Source organism: Caloenas nicobarica, chromosome 13, assembly GCF_036013445.1.
Source record: "Caloenas nicobarica isolate bCalNic1 chromosome 13, bCalNic1.hap1, whole genome shotgun sequence".
Lineage (NCBI taxonomy): Eukaryota > Metazoa > Chordata > Aves > Columbiformes > Columbidae > Caloenas > Caloenas nicobarica.
Window position 1 is genome coordinate 18,293,620 of NC_088257.1, and position 23,778 is coordinate 18,317,397.

A 23,778-nucleotide genomic window follows, 5' to 3' on the forward strand; every position below is an offset into this window, starting at 1 on the left:
AGTATTTCCACCATTCCCTCTGGATAAGTCCTTCGCGTGGTGATGGCGAGACAGCTGGACCAGGAGGAACTCTTGTGGAACAACGTGCCAGTGCAGACGGCGGACGGCGAGTCTCCAGCGCTGTGGAACAGGGTGGTGCTGTGGCTGCGGGTGCTGAACGTGAACGACAACGCGTCCGTGTTCACGGAGGCGCGCTAGAGCGCCCAGCTGCCCGAGAACAACGCGGTGGGCGCCCTGATGCTGAGGGTGCGGGCGTGGGAAGCGGACTGGGGGCAGAACGCGCGCGTGCGGTACCGGCTGGGGTGGGTGCGGGGCGCGCCGCTGTCGTCCTACGTGTCGGTGGAGGCGGAGACGGGCGCGCTGTACGCGCTGCGCTCGTTCGACTACTAGGAGGTGCGCGAGGTGGGGCTGTGGGTGCGGGCGGAGGACGGCGGCGCGCCGGCGCTGAGCAGCAACGTGTCGGTGCGGCTGGTGATCGTGGACGAGAACGACAACGCGCCGCAGGTGCTGTACCTGCTGCCAGCGTCGGTTGTGCTGGTGCAAGAGCGCGGCCAGCTGCCGCTCTCCGACACTTTCTCCGGCATCACGCTGCTTTCTCCAGCTCAGATACGCTACTGACGAAGCAGTAACAGCTGGCGTCCACCGCTCAGTGGGGACGGGCAAGGACGAAGAATCGCTGTGCAGCTCGCAGCCCTCTAGTGACAGGGAAAACGACCCAGGGAGCTCAGGCCGGCCTCCCTCTCGGCCGCTTGACTAGCCAGCTGGCAGGCGCATCCGCGCCTAAGCCTTCCCTTCCCGGTCCTCAGGCTGAGATTCCTGAATCCATGTGTCGCCGAGCCCTTCTGTTCCCTGCGTGCTGCCCCGGCGGAGGCCCTTGCTGGTTTCCCTAGCCGGGGAAGGAGGCTCCGTCCCTCCGGGCTCAGCCTTCGTCGTACCATGGGAAACACCTTGCGTTTGTCGTGCAGGAAGGCACGGACTGGCTGGGCGCTGCACTGAGAGCGGGGGTCCGGGCTCGGGCTGACGCGGTGGCCCCGCAGGGCTCCCGTATCTCCGTCCCTCTGCTTCCCTCCCCGGCATGCTGTGCGCGCGTCCTGCCGCGGGACCCCAGGCGGGCGAGCAGCCGAGCGTGTCCGCGCGGGTCCGTGTGCCGGTGCGAGGCGGCAGCGCGGGCAGCGGCGGGCGCAGTCTGGCGGCGGGCCGCAGGGTGGCGCTCCCGGCCAAGGCGTCGCCGAGAGGCTGCGAGCGGGGAGGCGGCCGAGCCCAGCCCGGCCCTGCCCAGCCCAGCCCGGTCGGGCAGCAGCGGCAGCGGTGAGCGGCCGAGAGTGGTGCCCCGTGCCATCCGGTAACGGACCGCGGCAGCCGCCCTCCGAACCCAGCAGCTGGGCTCGGCGAGAAGCAGGAAGAAGGAAGGGAAGGCGGCCGCAAGCCGCCCCGCCGCGCTGACGCCGGGCGTCGCTTTCCGCGGAGGACTGCGCGGGCGATCAGCGAGACGGAGGCTGTCCCGGACTGGCCCGACATGGCGATCGCAAGGCAAGTGCTTTGTCTCTCTGCTTTCCTGTCCCTGCCGCACGCTCGTTCTGAGCCCCTGCGCTACTCCGTAGTCGAGGAGGGGGAGAGCGGCTCGGTGGTAGGCAACGTGGCGGAGGACGCGGGGCTGGCCCCGGCGCAGCTCTCGGCTCGCCGCGCCCGCCTGGCCTCGGAGGACGGCCGGCAGCACTTTCGCTTAGAGCGCGGCACCGGCCGCCTGGTCCTGGCGGAGAGGCTGGACCGGGAGGAGCTGTGCGGGCAGGCCGCTACCTGCACGCTGCCCTTCGAGCTGGTGCTCGCCAACCCCCTGCAGTTCTTGCGGGTCGAGGTGGCCCTGGAGGACATCAATGACCATGCGCCCGTTTTCCCGGAGGAACAAGTCACCATTAAGATTCCGGAACCGGGCAACCCGGGCTCGCGTTTCCCCCTGGAGGGAGCTCGTGACCTGGATATTGGCAGCAACAGCATCCAGGCTTACAGCATCTCCCCCGAGAATGAGTACTTTACTGTCTCCTTTGGGAGTCGAACCAACGGTGACAAATATGTGGAACTGGTCTTGGAAAAGCCACTAGACAGAGAGGAGCAGGCAGAAATGGGTTTCACTGTAACTGCAATGGATCGGGGCACTCCTCCCAGGACTGGGGCTACACAAATCCATATTGTAGTTCTAGATGTAAATGACAATGCGCCAGTCTTCACACAAGATCGGTATGTTGGGAAGGTTTTGGAAAATGCCCCAGAGGGGTCTGTGGTTCTCAGTGTGGTGGCAACTGATCAGGATGCAGGATCTAATGGGGACATCTCCTATCAGTTCAGCCAAGGAGTGGGCCAGAGTGACTCTGCATTTGTGATTGACCCTGTCAGTGGGGAAATTAAGCTCACAAAGCCTCTGGACTTCGAGGCTGCAGAGAAATACGAGCTTAGTGTGCGAGCCACTGATGGTGGTGGCCTCTCAGCAATCTGCAAGGTGCTGGTGGAGGTGGTGGATGTGAACGACAATGCTCCAGAGCTGGTGGTCAGTTCCTTCAGCAGCCCCCTCCCTGAGAACACATTACCCGGGACTGTGGTTGCCCTCTTTGCTGTCAGGGACAGGGATTCTGGAGCCAATGGGAAGATTTCCTGTGCCCTTGAGGAACAGATGTTCTTCTCCCTGCGTCCGGCCTATAAGAATTACTATGAGCTGGTGACTGTGAGCACACTGGACCGGGAAGAGACTGCACAGTACATCCTCAGTGTCACAGCAGCAGATGCGGGGTCACCTTCTCTCACAACCACCCAGACCTTCACAGTGGACATCTCAGATGTGAATGACAATGCACCTGTCTTCAACCAGACATCATACACCATGTATGTGCGTGAAAACAATGTCCCCACAGTGCTCGTTGGAGCTGTCAGTGCTGCAGATGCCGATGTGGGGTCCAATGCCAAGGTGACCTATTCCCTGGTACCAGCCCACCCCACAGAGCAGCCTCCCTGCTCCTGCATCTCTGTGAACTCTGAGAATGGGGACGTGTTTGTGCTGCGGCCTCTGGATTATGAGCAGGTGAAGCAGATTGAAGTCTTAGTGCGTGCCTCTGATGCAGGGTCTCCTGCCCTCAGTGCCAACGTTACTGTCCGCCTTGTTGTGGTGGATGAGAATGACAATGCACCACTGGTGCTGTACCCCTCACAGGACAGCAACCCACCATCCAGCGAGCTGGTGCCCATGTCAGCTGAGGTAGGGTACCTTGTCACCAAAGTGGTGGCCGTTGATGCTGACTCGGGGCAGAATTCATGGCTTTCGTACCACCTGCTGAGGGCCACTGACCCTGGGCTGTTTGTGGTGGGTGCCCAAAGTGGGGAGGTGCAGCTGAAGAGGCCTGTGACGGAGAGAGATGCCGTGAAGCAGAAACTAGTTGTCCTGGTGCGAGATAATGGGCAGCCACCACTGTCATCCACAGCATCACTGGGTGTGCTCCTGCTCAGTGACTTCTCAGATGTGCACCTATCGCACAACAGCCTGGCCACGGAGGATGAGGGTGACTCCCTAACAATGTATTTAATCATTTCATTGGTCTCTGTCTCAATCCTCTTCTTCACATCCATGGCAGCCTTCGTTGCTCTCAAGGTGTGCAAGAGAAATGAGCTGAAGGATAGGCACGTGCTTTACAGTGCTGGCACCTTGCAGAGTGGCCTTGCTGATGGAGGTGCTGCAGGGACCCTGCCCCACCCCTATTGCTATGAGATCAGCCTCACAACAGGTTCAGGCAACAGTGAGTTCAAGTTCCTGAAGCCCATCTTCCCCAGCCTGCCACCACAGCACTGCACCACAGGTGGGGCCACTGATGATGAACAGGATTTCAGCTGTGGCCCTATTACGCTGGAGGAGGTGGTACCAGCCCAGCCAGGGATGCTCTCTGCAGAGCAGTTCAATAGTCTTTCCTTTAAGTAGTGTGGATTCAGTACCCCAGAGGCTTCAGACCTCACAATAGGAAGGAATGTGGGCAAAAACATGTGGCAATGATTCCTTCATAGTTAATTTGCATTATTAATTGGCAACATTGTTTCCCTTTAAGTTTTTAGTCAGATGAAACTTGTCTCCTTGAAAAATGAATCTAAAGCCTTTGTCAAAAGTTCATCATATGTGTCAGGTCTGTTACAGCCATTTCTGAAGTGTTTCAAGAGAGGTTTATTTCCAGGGCCCCTAGCTAAGTTCTTGTCTCACTTGCTCTTAGGCAAGACCATGGCCCCCTTTTTCTGTGCTGTAATGCAATGGCAAGGTCAGGCAGACAAATGACCTGCTCACTGAAATGCACGTAGCCTTTCTCCTGGGTCAAAAGAACAAGGAAGTTGTGAGTATTGCGTTACAATATGGTGCAACCATGGGGCTCTTTCTGCTCTGGGTTCTGAATGTTTCTGTCTCTGGGATGTGCGGGCTCGGTGCGTTTTGCCTTCCGGTCACTACATCTGTCCGTACAGCCATTTTGTGTCTGTATATGCTGCCCTAGTGCTGCCCTGTGCAGCAGGGAGTTGGTTGCATCCATCCACTGTGATTCATGCAATTCCAGCTCATCAGGCAAAAATAAATTTTGACCCTTGGAGAACAACCATCTCATCTTCTGTAGGGGAGAACATCAAAATGGACCGTGAGATTTTTCCTGCATGACAGAGGTGGGTGGAAGGGCTTTCTCCCTGGGATTGCCTTGAAATTGCAGCAGCACAAACAATGTTGGCATCAACTGTAACTGTAGCGAGTTGTGAAAGCATGTTTGTTGTCTTTGAGTGCACGGTAAGGAAACTCCCCAAGTTACTTCAAAGGGCCTTATCTCAAGGTAGTTTTGCAGTGAACTTGGAAAGGGCCATTGATTTTACTTTCATCATTGTTTTTCCTGGATTCACAGTCTTCTTGATGGGAGTGAAAAGGTGTTCTGAGATGATTTTCTGGGTTTGTGTAGAGCTTTTGCATGCTCCTTTTTGCCCTCTCTCCTACTCTGTGAACCATCTTGAGCATTATCTGACATATTCTTCTTAAGATGGACTGTCACCCCATGTATAATAACAGATGGTTTGAGTGAAGGCAGTGTGGCACAGAATATTTGGAAACCCTTGTACTGTCTTGACCTTCATTTATAAACTCTGCCTTTGTGAATTGTGATACATTTGTGTGTAAACCTTCAATAAAAAGGGCACCCACTTGACTTGAAATAGTAGTCTTTGTAGAGATGTTCTTTCTGGGCAAGCTCTGTCAAATTTTTCAACAGGCCTGGAGGTTTTTTTTTCTTTTTTTCCTCTGAGGTATGAGTGATTAATTTTCTGTAGTTTGGAAACACAGCAAGGAGAGTACTCAGGCAAATTGTGGGGAGGATGGAATTGCTGGCAGGACTCTGGATGTTCAAAGCTCTGAGCTTCTGGCTGCAAACTCAAGCAGTGAATTATCGACTATCCAGTTAACCTGAGTAGAATCATAGAATCATTTTGATTGTAAAAAGTCCTTGGCACCACTGAGTCCAACTATTAACCTAGCACTACCAAATCCACTACTAAACCATGTCTCTGAGCATCATGTCCTGGGATGGCGAATCAAAGACTTCCCCAGGCAGCCTAGGCCAATGCTTGGTGATACTTTCAGTGATAAATGTTTACTAATATCCAGTCTAAAACTCCTCTGCCATAACTCGAAGCCTTTTCTTCTCATCCTATCACTAGTTGCTTGGGAAAAGAGACTGACACCAACCTAACTCCAGCCTCCTTTCAGCATGTCTCATGCTTGTTCTGCACAAATTTTGTAGTGAAACGATAAACTGAAGTCATTTTAACTGAGGGATGTGCAGGCAGCTCTGATGTGGTAGAGGTGAGAAAGCAACCTATGAGCAAGAAGTCTGCATGCAAGTTTGTTTTATGGTGACAGTAGAAATGATGAATAGCATTGCTTTCCTGTAGGAAAGTTCTGTAATAGCTTGAAAAACTGAAATGGGTGCATTCAGTCTTCTCTCCGACTGAGGTCTGCATGGCACGCTCTGTGTGGCTGCAGTCCTGTGTGAAGCTCCTCTGCTCAGGTTTCTCCGCATTTAATGGGACTCAGGTTTATCTGTGCTAACCTCTTCCAAGAGCGTGAGCTATAATAGACTGAATTGTGAATGACACTTAGAGAGTTGCATGTCTGTTACTGACATGATGAAGAACAAGCAGCTCCTCATATACAACTTCTGCCTCTCAGGTTGTTCCAGCTCGAGGGTTTGTGTATTTCACGCAGTTCATCACTAGATGTTTTATTACGGTTTTTGCTGTATGAGAGATTTGGGGCTGTTTCCTGCACTGGAGGGCCTGAAAACACTGCTGAGCTTCCCCGAGTGGATTGTCAGAGATGTCGTTTAGGAAGCAATGCGGTGGGCAAGACTTATCAGAGAGACTCTCCTGGATGCACGCATGTTCTTGTAAGCACTGTTGTCAGGGGTGCTGGCAAGTATGGGGCTACATCATGGCCTTTCATATCTTCTTTCTACATATAGGAACTAAAGCTCTGCAATCTTCCTGCAAAGCCTGACCTTTCTTCCAGAGATGATACAATTTCTTCTTCCTCATGAACTCTATGAGGAGTTCACTGTTTTGCCAAGCTGGTCTTCTGTCCCACTTGCTAAAATTTAATGTAGTGGAAGTGCCTGCTAAAAGACGGTAACTGTACGGAGTTCTGAAAACACATTCATTGTCTTTGAGTGCGTTTTAAGGAAACTCCACAAGTTCCTTCAAAATATTTTGTCTAAAGGAAGAATCAAGATGTACTTGGAAAGGGACCATTGGTTTTGGTCTTATCATTGTTGCTCCCAAATTCAGAGGCTTCTTGGTGGGAATGCAAAGCTGTCCTGAGATTATTTTCAGGGTTTATGTTAGAGCTTTTGCATCCTCCTTTTTGCCTGTTCTGCTTCTACTCTAAGAACCATCTTTGAGCATTGTCTTACATATTTCTCCTAAGAATGATTGTCACCCTGTGTATAATAACAGATTGTTTGAATGAAGGCAGTGTGGCACAGAACATCTGGAAACCCTCAGGGTATGTTGTGCTATAGTCATAAACTGTGCCCTTCTGAACTGCAGTAGAGTTATGTGTAAAACTGAAATAAAAATAATGCCTACTTGAGTTGAGAGAGTAGTCTTTGTAGAGAGGTTCTTATTGGGAAACCTCTGTCAAAATTTTGGGAGTTTTTTGAAGTTTTTCAGAATTTTTTTCTTATTTGGTCCCCTGGCTGAGGAAGGTGGACTAGATACACTTCTGCTGTTTGGAGATGTGGCCAAAAGAGCGCTGAGGAAAATTGTGGAGAGGAGGGAATTGCTGGCAGGCCTCTATGGCTCTCCTAAACTCTGAACTTCTGGCCATGACATCGAGGTGTAAATGACCGACTATAGACTTAATCTGAGTAGAATTATAGAATCATTTCAGTTGGAACAGGTCCCTGTCCAGGAACAGATCCCAAGTCCAACTGTTAACCTGAAGACTACCAAGTCCACCAATAAACCATGTCCCTGAGCACCACATCATGGGATGGCAACTCAACCACTTCGCTAGGCAGCCTGTGCCAATTCTTGACTATACTTCATGTGGATGAAGTTTTCCTAGCATCCAATCTAAACGTCCCCCAATGCAACTTGAGGCTATTTCCTCTCATGCTATCACCTGTTCCTTTGGAAGTGACTGACACTCAGCTCCTTACAATCTCCATTCAGGCACACGCCTGAGATGTCCTGCACTGTGTTGTGCTGCAGAAATTTTGTAGCAGAACAATAAACTCCACTCATTGTAAACAAGGAGCATGCAGGGATCTCCCACTTGGTACTGGTGAAAAAGCACCTGTCATAGAGAGGTCCATATGGGAATTCTTTTACTGTGACACTCAAAATTGCTTTCTTGCAAGGAAGTACTGTAAAGTCTTGAAGGAGTGAAACAGGGATGCTCATTATTTTCTATGACCAGAGTCTGCATGGCATGCTGTGTGATGCTCCTCTGCTTAGGGTTTTCCTCATCTAAAGGGACGTCGGTTTATCTGTGTTAATCTCTAGCAATGGTGTGAGCTATAATAGACAGAGTTGTGAATGAGACTTAATCAGCATGTGTCTCTTAGTGAGATGACAAGGAACCAGGCCCTCCTGGTGTAAAACTGCTGGCCTTTCATGTTGTTCCAGCTCGATGTTTCGCGTGTCTCTTGAAGTTCATAACCCGAAGGCTTATTCCTGTTTTTACCCTATGAGAGGGGGAGAGTATTTTCTGCACTGCAGGGCCTGAACACACTGTTGACCATTCCCGAGTGGCTCGTCGGAGGTGCCGTTTAGCAAGCAATGCGGTGGGCAGGACTTGTCAGAGAGACTCTTCTGAATGCACGCATGTCCCTGATTCTGTAAGCAATGTTGTCAGGGATGCAGGCAAGCGTGGGGCTGCATCAGGCGCCGTTGTCTGAGCAGGAGTGGGAGGGGGGCGAGGCAGAGGCCGCTGTCGAGTGCCAGAGCGCTGCAGTTGCTGTCGGTGGCTGCGAGTGACGCTCCCGTTCCCTCTGGACCCGGAGGAGGTGCGAACGGCGGGGGCCGGGGTGGACCGCGGTGCTCCCCGGCAGAGCCTCTTCGTGCTGCTGCGGGACCGCGGGAAGGCGCCTCGCACTGCCACTGGCACCCTCAGCACCGCCCTCTGCGGGCCTTTGGCTTTCTCCAGCTCAACCACGCTTCTGAGGGGAGAAGGCTCCATAGGAGATGGCAGCCAAAGGCACCGCGTACTCTTTACCTCATCGCCTCCCTGAGATCATACTCTTCGTTCTCGAACCCCTCCGTCGTCGCCTTTTTGGCGGCCAAGCTGTCTAAGACTCGTCTCCGGGCACGACTTTCGCCTCCCTCTGCTCCCTTGCGGCGCTAACAGCTACTTCCACAACGAAGGCGTAGACGGGGTTGGCACGGGCACTCTACCTCCGGCTTACCGCTATCAATCGTGCCTGACCCGCGGCTCGAGGAAGAGCGAATTCCAGTTCCTGTTCAGCGCTGAGGCAGGGGCGGGCAAGGACGAAGAACCGCTGCATAGCTTCAGCCCGGCGGAGAGAGGGAAGCCGACCCAGGAAGCACAGCCTTTCCTCCCGCTCAGTTGCTTTACTGGCCGGCCGGCAGTCGCGTCTACGCCTGAGCCTTGCTGGGACTCGCCTCTGTTCCCTGTCCGCAGCCTGATATCCCAGAGTCCATCTAGCGCAGTGTCCTGCTATTCCCTGCATGCTACACCCGTGGAGACTCTTGCCGTGTTTCTCCGTCCAGGGAAGGCATCTCTGTCCCTCCGGGCTCAGTCTTCGCTTCACCGTGCCCGTGGAAAACGGCCTGTGCCGGCCTAATCTCCATATTTCTCCAAGGGCACGGATTGGCCGACCGACAGGCAGGCGCACACACGCTCGCGGGCTCTATGCAGCGGGGAGGGGAGAAAGACGCGGGGCAGGTGCCGGCGCGGCCCGTGCGCTCGGGTTTATGCGGCGGCCCCGCAGGGCTCTCGTGTCTCCGTCCGTCCTCTTGCCTCCATGGCGCGCTGTGCGCGCGTCCTGCCGCGGGACGCCAGACGGGCGAGGGGCCGCAGCCCCGCGTGTGCACGCGGGTGGGTGTGCCGGTGCGAGGCGGCAGCGCGGGCAGCGGCGGGCGCAGTCTGGCGGCGGGCCGCAGGGTGGCGCTCCTGGCCAAGGCGTTGACGAGCGGCTGTGAGCGGGGAGACGGCCGAGCCCAGCCCGGCCCTGCCCAGCCCAGCCCGGCCGGGCAGCAGCGGCGGCGAGCGGCGGAGAGCGGAGCCCCGTGCCGCTGCCTGACCAAAGCGGTCGCGCTCCGGACATCCCAGCCGGGCTCGGCGAGAAAGAAAGAGGGAGAGAGGAAGGGCGCACGACCGCGCCCGCCGCGCTGCTGCCGGGCGCCGCTTTCTGCGGAGGACTGCGCGGGCGATCCGCGAAACGGAGGCTGTCCCGGACCGGCCCGACATGGCGATCGCAAGGCAAGTGCTTTGTCTCTCTGCTTTCCTGTCCCTGCCGCACGCTCGTTCTGAGCCCCTGCGCTACTCCGTAGTAGAGGAGGGGGAGAGTGGCTCGGTGGTAGGCAACGTGGCGGAGGACGCGGGGCTGGCCCCGGCGCAGCTCTCGGCTCGCCGCGCCCGCCTGGCCTCGGAGGACGGCCGGCAGCACTTTCGCTTAGAGCGCGGCACCGGCCGCCTGGTCCTGGCGGAGAGGCTGGACCGGGAGGAGCTGTGCGGGCAGGCCGCTACCTGCACGCTGCCCTTCGAGCTGGTGCTGGCCAACCCCCTGCAGTTCTTGCGGGTCGAGGTGGCCGTGGAGGACATCAATGACCATGCGCCCGTTTTCCCGGAGGACCAAGTCACTTTTAAGATTCTGGAAACGAGCAACCCGGGCTCGCGTTTCCCCCTGGAGGGAGCTCGGGACCTGGATATTGGCAGCAACAGCATCCAGGCTTATAGCATCTCTCCCGAGAACGAGTACTTTATTGTGTCATTTGGGAGTCGGAGAAATGGTGACAAATATGTGGAACTGGTCTTGCAAAAGCAGCTAGACAGAGAGGAAGAGGGAGATATGCATTTCAGTCTCATTTCCACGGATGGAGGTGTTCCACCCAAGAGTGGGATCACCCAAGTCCATATTGTAGTTCTAGATGTAAATGACAACTATCCAGTCTTCACACAGGAATGGTACGTTGGGAAGGTTTTGGAAAATGCACCAGAGGGTTCTGTGGTTCTCAGAGTGGTGGCAGCTGATCTGGATGCAGGATCTAATGGGGACATCTCCTACCAATTCAGCCAAGCAATGAGTCAGAGTGACCCAGCATTTGTGATAGACACTATGACTGGTGAAATCAAACTCACAAAACCTCTGGACTTTGAGGCAGCAGAGAAATATGAACTCAGTGTGCGGGCCACGGACGGTGGTGGCCTCTCAGCACTCTGCAAGGTGTTGGTGGAGGTGGTGGATGTGAATGACAATGCTCCAGAGCTGGTGGTCAGTTCCTTCAGCAGCCCCCTCCCTGAGAATGCATTACCTGGGACAGTGGTCACCCTCTTTGCTGTCAGAGACAGGGATGCTGGAGCCAATGGGAAGATTTCCTGTGCCCTTGAGGAACAGATGTTCTTCTCCCTGCGTCCGGCCTATAAGAATTACTATGAGCTGGTGACTGTGAGCACGCTGGACCGGGAAGAGACTGCACAGTACATCCTCAGTGTCGTAGCAGCAGACGGGGGGTCACCTTCTCTCACAACCACCCAGACCTTCACAGTGGACATCTCAGATGTGAATGACAATGCACCTGTCTTCAACCAGACATCATACACCATGTATGTGTGTGAAAACAATGTCCCCACGGTGCTTGTTGGAGCTGTGAGTGCTGCAGATGCCGATGTGGGGCCGAATGCCAAGGTGACCTATTCCCTGGTACCAGCCCACCCCACAGAGCAGCCTCCCTGCTCCTGCATCTCTGTGAACTCTGAGAATGGGGATGTGTTTGTGCTGCGGCCTCTGGACTATGAGCAGCTGAAGCAGATTGAAATCTTAGTGCGTGCCTCTGATGCAGGGTCCCCTGCCCTCAGTGCCAACGTCACTGTCCACCTTGTCGTGGTGGATGAGAATGACAACGCACCATTGGTGCTGTACCCCTCACAGGACAGCAACCCACCATCCAGCGAGCTGGTGCCCATGTCAGCTGAGGCAGGGTACCTTGTCACCAAAGTGGTGGCTGTCGACGCTGACTCGGGGCAGAATTCATGGCTCTCATACCACCTGCTGAGGGCCACTGATCCTGGGCTGTTTGTGGTGGGTGTCCAAAGTGGGGAGGTGCGGCTGAGGAGGCCTGTGACGGAGAGAGATGCCGTGAAGCAGAAGCTTGTTGTCCTGGTGCGAGACAATGGGCAGCCATCACTGTCAGCCACAGCATCACTGGGTGTGCTCCTGCTCCGTGACTACTCAGACATGCAGATAACACACAGCAGCCTGGCTACGGAAGATGAGGGTGACTCCCTAACAATGTATTTAATCATTTCATTGGTCTTTGTCTCACTGCTCTTCTTCACATCCATGGCAGCCTTCGTTGCTCTCAAGGTGTGCAAGAGAAAGGAGCTGAAGGATGGGCATGTGCTTTATGGTGCTGGCAACTTGCAGAGTGACCTGGCCGATGTGGCAGCTGCAGGGACCCTGCCCCACCCCTACTGCTATGAGATCAGCCTCACAACAGGTTCGGGCAACAGCGATTTCAAGTTCCTGAAGCCTATCCTCCCCAGCCTGCCACCACAGCACTGTACCATGGGCAGGGGCACAGATGATGAACAAGATTTCCCCAGTGGCCCTATCACCGTGGAGGACGTGGCACCAGCCGAGGCAGGGATGCTCTCTGCAGAGCAGTTCAATAGTCTTTCCTTTAAGTAGTGTGGAGTCAGCACAGCCAGAGGCCTCATACCTTACAATGGGAAGTTATATGGGCTACAACAGGTGGGAATGGTTCCTTCAGAGTTAATCTACATTATCAATTGGCAACATTTTTTCCCTTTAAGTTTTAGTCAGATGAAACCCTTGAAAAATGTATCTAAAGGCTTTGTCGGACAGTTCATCCTATGTATCAGCTTTGTTATACCCATTTCTGAAATTCTTCAAGAGTGGCGTTAGTTCCAGGGTCCCCCAGCTAAGTTCTTGTCTCACTTGCTGTTGGGCAAGACCATGGCTCTCTTTTTGTGTGCTGTAATGCAATGCCATGGTCAAGCAGATAAATCACCTACTCACTGAAATGCACATAGCTCTTGTCCTCATCAGGAAAGCAAGGAAGTTGTGAATACTGTTTTACATTGCCGTGCAAGCATGAGGCTCTCTGTGCTCTGGGTTCTGGATACCTCTGCCTTTGAGATGTATGGGCTCTGTGTGTTTTGCTTTCTGGTCACTGCCTGTCTGTACAGCCATTGTGTGTCTGCATATGCTGCCTTAGTGCTGCCTGGTGCATCAGGGAGTTGCTCACATCCAGTGTTTTTGATGTGTGAGCTTCCAGATCAGAGAACAAGAAAGATATCTTGCATCTTTGAGTACAGCAGTCTCATCTTCTCTAGGGGAGAGCAGCAACATGCAGAATGAAACTTTACTTTGGCACGTGATAGGGAGGTGGCTGAGCAGACTTCCTCCTCGGGATTGCCTTGAAATTACAGCAGCAAAACAATGTTTGTATAGAGCATAACTGTACAGAATTGTGAAAACACATTCATTGTCTTCGAGTGCATTGTATGGAAACTCCACAAGTTGCTTCAAAAGACATTGTCTGAATGTAGAATCCAGATGAACTTGGAAAGAGGCTGTTGAGTTTGGTCTTGTCATTGTTGTTTCCAACTTCAGAGGCTTCTTGATGGGAGTGAAAATCTGTCCTGAGATTATTTTCTGGGTTTGTGTAGAGCTTTTGCATTCTTCTGTTTGCCCTTTCTCCTTCTCCTTTGTGAACTGTCTTTGAGCATTTTATTACCCGTTCCTCTTAAGAACGACTGTCACCCCATGTATAATAACGGATTGTGTGAATGAAGGTAGTGTGACACAGTATATTTGGAAACTCACGTACTGTTTCGAGCTTCAGTTATAACCTGTACTGTTGTGAACTGCAATACATTTCTGTCTAAAATGGAAATTAAAAAAAATACCTTCTTGAATAGAGAGAGCAGTCTTTGTAGAGAAGTTCTTTCTGGGAATGCTGTGTCAAAGTTTTCAAGAGGCTAGAAGTTTTTTTCGCTTTTTGACCTCTGAAATGGGTTTGTGGGGGTGCTTTTCTGCAGTTTGGAGATGTGGCTCATAGAGCACTCAGGAAAATTGTTGGGAGGAGGGAACTGCTGGAATACCTGTTTGGATGTTCTGAGCACTGAGTTTTTGGCTGCAAACTCAAGGAGTGAATGATCGACTATCCAGTTAACCTGAGTGGAGTCACAGAATCATTTGGGTTGGAAATGTCCGTGAGACCACCAAGTCCAACTGTTAACCCAGCACTACCAAGTCCACTACTAAACCATGTCCCTGAGCACCATGTCCTGGGATGGTGACTCCAAGAGTTGCCTGGGCAGCGCCTGGGCCAATGCTTGACAATACTTCCAGTGAATAATTTTTTACTAATAATGAATCTAAAACTCCCCTGGCACAACTCAAAGCCATTTTTTCTCATCCTATCACTTGTTACTTGGGAAAAGAGACTGACACCGACCTAACTCCAACCTCCTTTCAGCACGTCTGTGCTGTGTCATGCTTGTTGTTCTGCAGAAATTTTGTAGCAGAACAATAAACTCAAGTCTGAGGAATGTGCGGGCAACTCTGCTGTGGCAGAGGTGAGAAAGCCACAGATGAGCAAGAAATCTGCATGCAAAGTTCTTTTACTGTGACAGTAGAAATGACGAATAGAATTGCTTTCCTGCAGGAAAGTTTTATAACAGCTTGAAAAACTGAAGCGGGTGCATTCATTCTTCTCTCTGACTGGGGTTTGCATGGCACGCTCTGTGTGGCTGCAGTCCTGTGTGAAGCTCCTCTGCTCAGGATTCTCCCCATCTGGTGGGAGGTAGGCTTATCTCTGCTAATATCTTCCAACAGTTTGAGCTATAATGGACTGAATTGTGAATGACACTTAGAGAGTTGTGTCTCTCTTACTGATAGGATGAGGAGCAAGCAGCTCCTTGTGTATAACTGCTGCCTCTCAGGTTGTTTGAGCTCGAGGGTTTGTGTGTGTCACGCAGTTCATCACTAGGTGTTTTATTACGGTTTTTACCATATCAGAGGGTTGGGGCTGTTTCCTGTACTGGAGGGCCTGAACACGCTGCTGAGCTTTCTCGAGTGGCTCATCGGAGGTGTCGTTTAGGAAGCAATGCAGTGGGAAGGACTTGTCAGAGGGAGTCTCCTGAACGCACGCATGTCCCTGTAAGCACTGTTGTCAGGGATGAGGGCAAGCGCGGGGCGGCAGCTACCCAGCGCCAGAGCGCTGCAGTTGCTGTCGGCGGATGCGAATGTTGCTCCCGTTCTGTCTAGGGAAGTCCTTCGAGGACTGTTACGGCATGGTGATGGCGAGAAAATGGAGCGGGAGGAGGTCTCAGAGTATAGAGTGACGGTGCGGGCGGCGGAGGGCGGGTCGCCGGCGCTGTGGAGCAGTGCGGTGCTGTGGTTGCGGGTGCTGGACGTGAACGACAACGCGCCGGTGTTCGCGGAGGCGCGCTACAGCGCCCGTCTGCCCGAGAACAACGCGGCGGGCGCGCTGGTGCTGAGGGTGCGGGCGTGGGACGCGGACTGGGGGCAGAACGCGCGCGTGCGGTACCGACTGGGGGGAGGCGCGGGTGCGGGGCGCGCCGCTGTCGTCCTACGTGTCGGTGGAGGCAGAGACGGGCGCGCTGTACGCGCTGCGCTCGTTCGACTACGAGGAGGTGCGCGAGGTGGGGCTGTGGGTGCGGGCGGAGGACGGCGGCGCGCCGGCGCTGAGCAGCAACGTGTCGGTGCAGCTGGTGATCGCGGAAGAGAACGACAACGCGCCGCAGGTGCTGTACCTGCTGCCAGCGCCGGATGTGCTGGTGCGAGAGCGCGGCCAGCTGCCGCGCCCCAACACTGTTTTTCCGGCATCCCGCTGTTCTCTCCAGCTCAGATACGCTCCTGAGCAGAGGATGAAGCAGTAACCGCTGCCGTCCACTGCTGAGTCGGGGCGGACAAGGACGAAGAATCGCTGTGCAGGTCGCAGCCCGCTGACGACAGGGAAGCCGACCCAGGGAGCTCAGACCGTCCTCCCTCTCGGCCGCTTGACTAGCCGACCGGCAGGCGCGTCCACGCCTAAGCCTTGCTGTGACCCGCCTCCTTTCCCGTTCCTCAGGCTGAGATTCCTGAATCCATGTGTCGCCGATCCCTTCTGTTCCCTCCATATCGCCCCGGCAGAGGCCCTTGCCTGGTTTCCCCAGCCGGGGGAGGCGGCTCTGCCCGTTCGGGCTCAGCCTTCGTCGCACCGTGGGAAACACCTTGCATTTGTCGTGCAGAAAGGCAGGGATTGGCCGGGTGCTGCAAAGAGAGAGGGAAGACGGGGGGCAGGTGCCGGCGCTGCTAGTGCGCTCGGCCTGACACGGCGGTCCCGCAGGTCTCCCGTGTCTCCGTCCCTCTGCTTCCCTCCCCGGCATGCTGTGCGCGCGTCCTGCCGCGGGACCCCAGGCGGGCGAGCGACCGTAGCCTGCGTGTGTGCGCGGGTCCGTGTGCCGGTGCGAGGCGGCAGCGGGCGGCGGCGGGCGCAGTCTGGCGGCGGGCCGCAGGGTGGCGCTCCCGGCCAAGGCGTCGCCGAGAGGCTGCGAGCGGGGAGGCGACTGAGCCCAGCCCAGCCCAGCCCTGCCCAGCCCGGCCAGGCAGCAGCGGCAGCGGTGAGCGGCCGAGAGTGGTGCCCCGTGCCATCTGGTAACGGACCGCGGCAGCCGCCCTCCGAACCCAGCAGCCGGGCTCGGCGAGAAGCAGGAAGAAGGAAGGGAAGGCGGCCGCAAGCCGCCCCGCCGCGCTGACGCTGGGCGCCGCTTTCCGCGGAGGACTGCGCGGGCGATCAGCGAGACGGAGGCTGTCCCGGACCGGCCCGACATGGCGATCGCAAGGCAAGTGCTTTGTCTCTCTGCTTTCCTGTCCCTGCCGCACGCTCGCTCCGAGCCCCTGCGCTACTCCGTAGCCGAGGAGGGGGAGAGCGGTTCGGTGGTAGGCAACGTGGCGGAGGACGCGGGGCTGGCCCCGGCGCAGCTCTCGGCTCGCCGCGCCCGCCTGGCCTCGGAGGACGGCCGGCAGCACTTTCGCTTAGAGCGCGGCACCGGCCGCCTGGTCCTGGCGGAGAGGCTGGACCGGGAGGAGCTGTGCGGGCAGGCCGCTACCTGCACGCTGCCCTTCGAGCTGGTGCTGGCCAACCCGCTGCAGTTCTTGCGGGTCGAGGTGGCCGTGGAGGACATCAATGACCATGCGCCCGTTTTCCCGGAGGACCAAGTCACTTTTAAGATTCCGGAAACGAGCAACCCGGGCTCGCGTTTCCCCCTGGAGGGAGCTCGGGACCTGGATATTGGCAGCAACAGCATCCAGGCTTACAGCATCTCTCCAGAGAATGAGTACTTTAGTGTCACCTTTGGAACTCGGATTAAGGGGAAGAAGTACGTGGAACTGGTTTTGGAAAAACTGCTAGACAGAGAGGAGCAGTCAGAAATGGGTTTCACTGTAACTGCAATGGATGGGGGCTCTCCTCCCAGGAGTGGGGCTACACAAATCCACATTGTTGTTCTAGATGCCAATGACAATGCCCCGGTCTTCACACAGGAGCTTTATGTTGCGCAGATTTTGGAAAACGCACCAGAGGGGTCTGTGGTTCTCAGTGTGGTGGCAACCGATCAGGATGCGGGATCTAATGGGGACATCTCCTATCAGTTCAGCCAAGCAGTGAGCCAGAGTGACTTGGCATTTGTAATTGACCCTGTGAGTGGTGAAATTAAACTCACAAAGCCTGTGGACTTTGAGAAAGCAGAGAATCATGAGCTCAGCGTTCGAGCCACTGATGGTGGTGGCCTCTCAGCAATCTGCAAGGTGCTGGTGGAGGTGGTGGATGTGAACGACAATGCACCGGAGCTGGTGGTCAGTTCCTTCAGCAGCCCCCTCCCTGAGAACACATTACCCGGGACAGTGGTCGCCCTCTTTAATGTCAAGGATGCAGATTCTGGAGCCAACGGGAAGATCTCCTGTGCCCTTGAGGACCAGCTGTCATTCTCCCTGCGACCAGCCTATAAGAATTACTATGAGCTGGTGACTGTGAGCACGCTGGACCGGGAAGAGACTGCACAGTACATCCTCAGTGTCGTAGCAGCAGATGCGGGGTCACCTTCTCTCACAACCACCCAGACCTTCACAGTGGACATCTCAGATGTGAATGACAATGCACCTGTCTTCAACCAGACATCATACACCATGTATGTGCGTGAGAACAATGTCCCCACGGTGCTCGTTGGAGCTGTGAGTGCTGCAGATGCTGATGTGGGGTCCAATGCCAAGGTGACCTATTCCCTGGTACCAGCCCACCCCACAGAGCAGCCTTCCTGCTCCTGCATCTCTGTGAACTCTGAGAATGGGGATGTGTTTGTGCTGCGGCCTCTGGATTATGAGCAGGTGGAGCAGATTGAAGTCTTAGTGCGTGCCTCTGATGCAGGGTCCCCTGCCCTCAGTGCCAACGTCACTGTCCACCTTGTCGTGGTGGATGAGAATGACAATGCGCCACTGGTGCTGTACCCCTCACAGGACAGCAACCCACCATCCAGTGAGCTGGTGCCCATGTCAGCTGAGGCAGGGTACCTTGTCACCAAAGTGGTGGCCGTTGATGCCGACTCGGGGCAGAATTCATGGCTTTCGTACCACCTGCTGAGGGCCACTGATCCTGGGCTGTTTGTGGTGGGTGCCCAAAGTGGGGAGGTGCGGCTGAGGAGGCCTGTGACAGAGAGAGACCCTGTGAAGCAGAAGCTCGTTGTCCTGGTGCGAGACAACGGGCAGCCAGCACTGTCAGCCACAGCATCACTGAGCGCGCTCTTGCTCAGTGACTTCTCAGATGTCCGCCTACCACACAGCAGCCTAGCCACGGAGGATGAGGGTGACTCCCTAACAATGTATTTAATAATTTCATTGGTCTTTGTCTCACTCCTCTTCTTCACATCCATGGCAACCTTCGTCACTCTCAAGGTGTGCAAGAGAAATGAGCTGAAAGGTGGGCACGTGCTTTACAGTGCTGGCACCTTGCAGAGTGGCCTTGCTGATGGAGGTGCTGCAGGGACCCTGCCCCACCCCTATTGCTATGAGATCAGCCTCACAACAGGCTCAGGCAACAGTGAGTTCAAGTTCCTGAAGCCTGTCCTCCCCAGCCTGCCACCACAGCACTGCACCACAGGTGGGGCCACTGATGATGAACAGGATTTCACCTGTGGCCCTGTCACCCTGGAGGAGGTGGCACCAGCCCAGCCAGGGATGCTCTCTGCAGAGCGGTTCAATAGTCTTTCCTTTAAGTAGCGTGGAGTCAGCACAGTCAGAGGCTTCAGACCTCACAATAGGAAGGGATGTGGGCTATGATTCCTTCAGAGTTAATCTGCATTATCAATTGGCAGCATTTTTTACCTTTAAGTTTTTTGTCAGATGAAACTTGTCTCCCCCTTGAAAAATGAATCTAAAGCCTTTGTCAAAAGTTCATCATATGTGTCAGGTCTATTAGAGCCATTTCTGAAGTGTTTCAAGAGAGGTTTATTTCCAGGGCCCCTCGCTAAGTTCTTGTCTCACTTGCTCTTAGGCAAGACCATGGCCCCCTTTTTCTGTGCTGTAATGCAATGGCAAGGTCAGGCAGACAAATGACCTGCTCACTGAAATGCACATAGCCCTTCTGCTGCGTCAGGAGAACAAGGAAGTTGTGAGTATTGTGTTACAATATGGTGCAACCATGGGGCTCTTTCTCCTCTGGATTCTGGATGTCTCTGTTCCTGAGATATGTGGGCTCTGTGTGTTTTGAGTTCTGGTAACTATGTCCATTGTGTGCCTGCATATGCTGCCCTAGTGCTGCCCTGTGCAGCAGGGAGTTGGTTGCACCCAGCCTTGTAATTCACACAATTCCAACTCATCAGGCAGGAAAGCTATTTTGACCCTTGGAGAACAGTCTCATCTTCTGTAGGGGAGAACATCTAAATGCAGGATGAGATTTTCCTTTGGTACATGAGAGAGGTGGGTGGAAAGGCTTTCTCCCTGGGATTGCCTTGAAATTACAGCAGCAGAAATGATATTGGTACATACTGTAACTGTACAGTTGGAGAAACACATTCATTGGCCTTGAGTGCATTGTAAGGAAACTTCACAAGTCACTTCAAAGGAGTTTGTTTGAAGGTAGAATCAAGATGAATTTGAAAAGGGGCCATTGATTTTGGTCTTATCATTGTTGTTCCCAAATTCAGAGTCTTCTTGATGGGAATGGAAAGCTGTCCTGAGATGTTTTACAGAGTTTTTTAGGGCTTTTGCATCACACATGTGAACTGTGTTTGTGCAGTATCTTCCCTATTCCTCTTGAGAAGGACTGTCACCCCATGTATAATAACAGATTGTTTCAATGAAGGCAGTGTGGCACAAAATATTTGGAAACCCTCTTGCTGTGTTGTGCTGCAGTTATAAACTGTACCATTGTAAAATGGCATACCCTTGTGTGTAAAAGTGGAATAAAGAGGACACTCAAATGACTTGAGTTTAGAGTGTAGTCTTTTAATAAAGATGTTATTTCTGGGAAAGCTCTGGGAAAGTGTTAAAAAGGCCAGGAGATTTTTCTTGTTTTGTGTCATGACTGAGGTTGAGCAGGTTCATTTGTGCAATTTGTAGGCGTGGCCATTGGAACATTTGGAAAATTGTGGGAGAAAGGAGTTGTTGGCAGGCCTCTATGGCACTTCTGTGTACTGATCTTCTGCCTGCCACAAGGCCCAGTTCGATCCAGGTCAGGAGAAACACAAAACACACCCCTGCCCTAACAGTGGCCCTGGGTGTGCAAAGGCCTTGTCAAAGCAGTGAGGTGGGGCAGTGACCTTTGGAACTCTCCAGACAGCTCCAGTTGCAGATGGGAACTGGGAGGTGTTTGAGCACAAAGTGTTTGTGACACTAAAGCTGTAGGAGTTTCAGAAAATGTATGGCACACAGACATCACACTTTTTCCTTTGGTAAGTATTTGGGGGAGCCACAGGAGGTGGCATTTGTTGGGTGAAAACAGCTACCAGGGAGAGGCTTGGTTCTTGGGAAATGCAGAGGGCTACAGCTGTCCCTTCCACAAGGCCCTGATGAAAAGGTAAGTCCTGAGAACAGCCTGGTCTAGGGATGATGACCAGAAGACGGTTGTACATGGAAGAGTGAATATTCTACTATCCAGTTAACCTGAGAAGACTCATGGAATCATTTCAGTTGGAAAAGATCCTTGAGACTATTGAGTCCAACCATTAACATAGCACTGTCAAGTCTACCACTGACCCATATCCCTAAGTGCCACAACCAGGGATGGTGTGCTTGTTTGGTTGGGATAGGGTTAATTTTCACCAGAAGCTGATAATGTCCTGGCTTCAGCTCCAACAGGGCTAAGTTTCACTGGAAGATGGGAGCAGACACAAACCAGGACAGCTGACCCCAAGTAGTCAAAGGTAGATTTGACAGCATATGACATCATGCTCAGCAGAATCTGAGGGAGCTGACCATGAGAGGAACTAGCTTCTTTGGGAATCGCTGCTGTCTGGGTCTTTGTTTTCTGCTACTGGTGGTGTGGTGCGTTTATGTTTGAGTATGAAGTGGGCTCGGGTCTCTGGACTTCTGGCATCAGCTGAACGGGACTAGTGCTCAGGATCACTGCTCAGGAGCTGGGCATCAATTTTTCCAAGCTGGTGAGTGATTGCTTTGTGTATCCCTCACTTGTATAGTCTTTTATTGTTGTGGTTAATCTCTTCCTTTCCTGTTTTGTTAAACTGTTTTTATCTAAACCCACGAGTTTTACCTTTTGTTTCCCAATTCTTCTCCCATCCCACCAGGGTGGGTTAGGAGTGAGTGAGTGGCCACATGGACCTACTTACTGGCAGGGGCTAAACCACGGCAGCTGATAACTCCATCTCTTCCCCGAGCAGTCAATGCCAATTCTTGACAATTCTTTTGGTCAAGAAGTTTTTCCTAATATCCTATCTAGAGCTCCCCTGCCACACCATGAGGTCATTTCATGTTATCTTATCACTTCTAACTTGGGAAAAGAGACTGAAACCCACTGCCCCACAACCTCCTTTCAGGACAGACCTGTGCTGTCCCGTGCTTGATGCACTGCACAAATTTTGTAGCAAAAGGATAAATACAGCTCATTGTGACCAAGGAGAAAGCAGGGAGCTCCCACTTTGTACTGGTGAGGAAGCCACCTGCGAGCAAGAATTCTGCATGCAAACTTATTGCTTTCTTGCAGGAAAGTTCTATAATAGGTTGAAAGACTGAAATGGGGCACCCTTTCTTTCTATGACCATGGTCTCTGTGGTTTGCTGTGCGTGTCTGGAGTCCTGTATGAAGCTCCTCTGCACAGGGTTCTCCATATCTAGAAGGATGTAAGTTTATCTGTGCTAATCTCTTCCAATACTATGATGTCTAACAGACTGAGTTGTGAATGACAGAGAGTGGGCATGTCTGTCTTACTGAGATGATGAGAAACCAGCAGTTCCTGATGCAAAACTGTTGCCTATGGGGTCGTTCCAGCTCGAGGGTTCATGAGTCTCATGCAGTTCATCACTAGGTTTATTACAGTTGTTAGTCTATGAGAGGGGGAGGCTGTTTCCTGCACTGGACACACTGTTGACCATTCCTGAGCGAGTCGTCAGAGGTGTCGTTTGGGAAGCAATGCGGTGGGCAGGACTTGTCAGAGAGACTCTTCTGAACGCATGCGTATATCTCTGATTCTGTAAGCAGTGTTGTCAGGGATGCAGGCAAGCGCGGGGCTGCAGCACACGCTGTTGGCTGAGCAGGAGTGGGAAGGCAGCGAGACAGAGGCCGCTGCCCAGCGCAGAGCGCTGCAGTTGCTGTCGGTAGATGAATGTTTCCACCATTTCGTCTAGAAAAGTCCTTCGAGGGGTGTTACCGTGTAGTGACGGCAAGAAAATAGACTAGCGGGAGGTGTGGGAGTACAAGGTGACAGTGCGGCTGGCGGCCGGAGGGTCGCCGACGCTGTGGAGCAGCACGGTGCTGTGGCTGCGGGTGCTGGACGTGAACGACAACGCGCCGGTGTTCGCAGAAGCGCTAGGGCGCCCGGCTGCCCTGGAACAACGCGACGGGCGCGCTGGTGCTGAGGGTGCGGGCGTGGGACGCGGACTGGGGGCAGAACGCGCACGTGCGGTACCGGCTGGGGGAGGGGCGGGTGCGGGGCGCGCCGCTGTCGTTGTACGTGTCGGTGGAGACGGAGATGGGCGCACTGTATGCGCTGCGCTCGTTCGACTACGAGGAGATGCACGAGGTGGGGCTGTGGGTGCGGGCGGAGGACGGCGGCGCGCCGGCGCTGAGCAGCAACGTGTCGGTGCGGCTGGTGATCGTGGACGAGAACGACAACGCGCCGCAGGTGCTGTACCCGCCGGCGGCGTTGCTCGCGCCGGGCGCCGGCTGGGCAGGCGTGGAACCAAGGTGGTGGCGGTGGACGCGGACGCGGGGCAGAACGCGTGGCTGTCGTACGAGCTGGCCAAGGCGACGGAGCCAGGGCTGTTCCGCGTGGGGCTTCACAGCGGCGAGGTGCGCACAGCGGGGTCCAGAGCGGAGTGCGATACGGCCCGGCAGATTCTCGTCCTGCTCATGAAAGACCGCGGGAAGCCATCGTGCTCCGCCACTGGCACCCTCAGCATCGCCTTGATGCGGGGCTGAATCTTTCTCCAGCTCAACCACGCTCCTGAGGGGAGGAGGCACGAGTAGGCTCTGGCGGCCAGGGGCACCTGCGTACCTTCTACCTCATCACCTCCCTGGGCTGCTGCTCCTCGCTGTTAAACCACTCCGTCGCTGAGTTTTCGGCAGCCGAGCTGTGTCAGGCTTTCTTCCGGGTAAGATTTTTGCAGGGGCGGGCAAGGACGAAGAACCGCTGCGCAACTTCAGCCCGCTGGCGAGAAGGAAACAGACCCAGGGAGCACAGCATTCTTCCCGCTCGGCTGCTTGGCTGGCCGGCCTGCCGGCAGGTGGGTCACCGCTGGAGTCTTGCTGGGACCCGCCTCCATTCCCGGTCCGCAGCCTAAGG

At 54.3% G+C, this 23,778-nt stretch overlaps 3 protein-coding genes across 3 annotated transcripts; all 3 read left to right on the forward strand.

Moving 5' to 3' along the window:
* The first annotated feature begins 1,516 nt into the window (after positions 1-1,516).
* LOC135993758 (uncharacterized) lies at positions 1,517-12,508 on the forward strand. Its single transcript, XM_065643813.1, is given in 4 exon segments — positions 1,517-3,954; positions 8,903-9,036; positions 9,378-9,727; positions 9,729-12,508. Coding segments are annotated over 4 exon segments (5,619 nt in total). The 3' UTR covers positions 12,426-12,508.
* A 3,889-nt stretch (positions 12,509-16,397) lies between these two features.
* LOC135993852 (protocadherin beta-15-like) lies at positions 16,398-19,509 on the forward strand. Its single transcript, XM_065643977.1, has one exon. The coding sequence runs from the start codon at positions 16,599-16,601 to the stop codon at positions 19,038-19,040; it is 2,442 nt and encodes an 813-aa protein (XP_065500049.1). The 5' UTR covers positions 16,398-16,598; the 3' UTR covers positions 19,041-19,509.
* A 2,977-nt stretch (positions 19,510-22,486) lies between these two features.
* Positions 22,487-23,414, forward strand: LOC135993759 (protocadherin gamma-A2-like). Its single transcript, XM_065643814.1, is given in 3 exon segments — positions 22,487-22,591; positions 22,807-23,170; positions 23,173-23,414. Coding segments are annotated over 3 exon segments (711 nt in total).
* Positions 23,415-23,778: the final 364 nt, after the last annotated feature.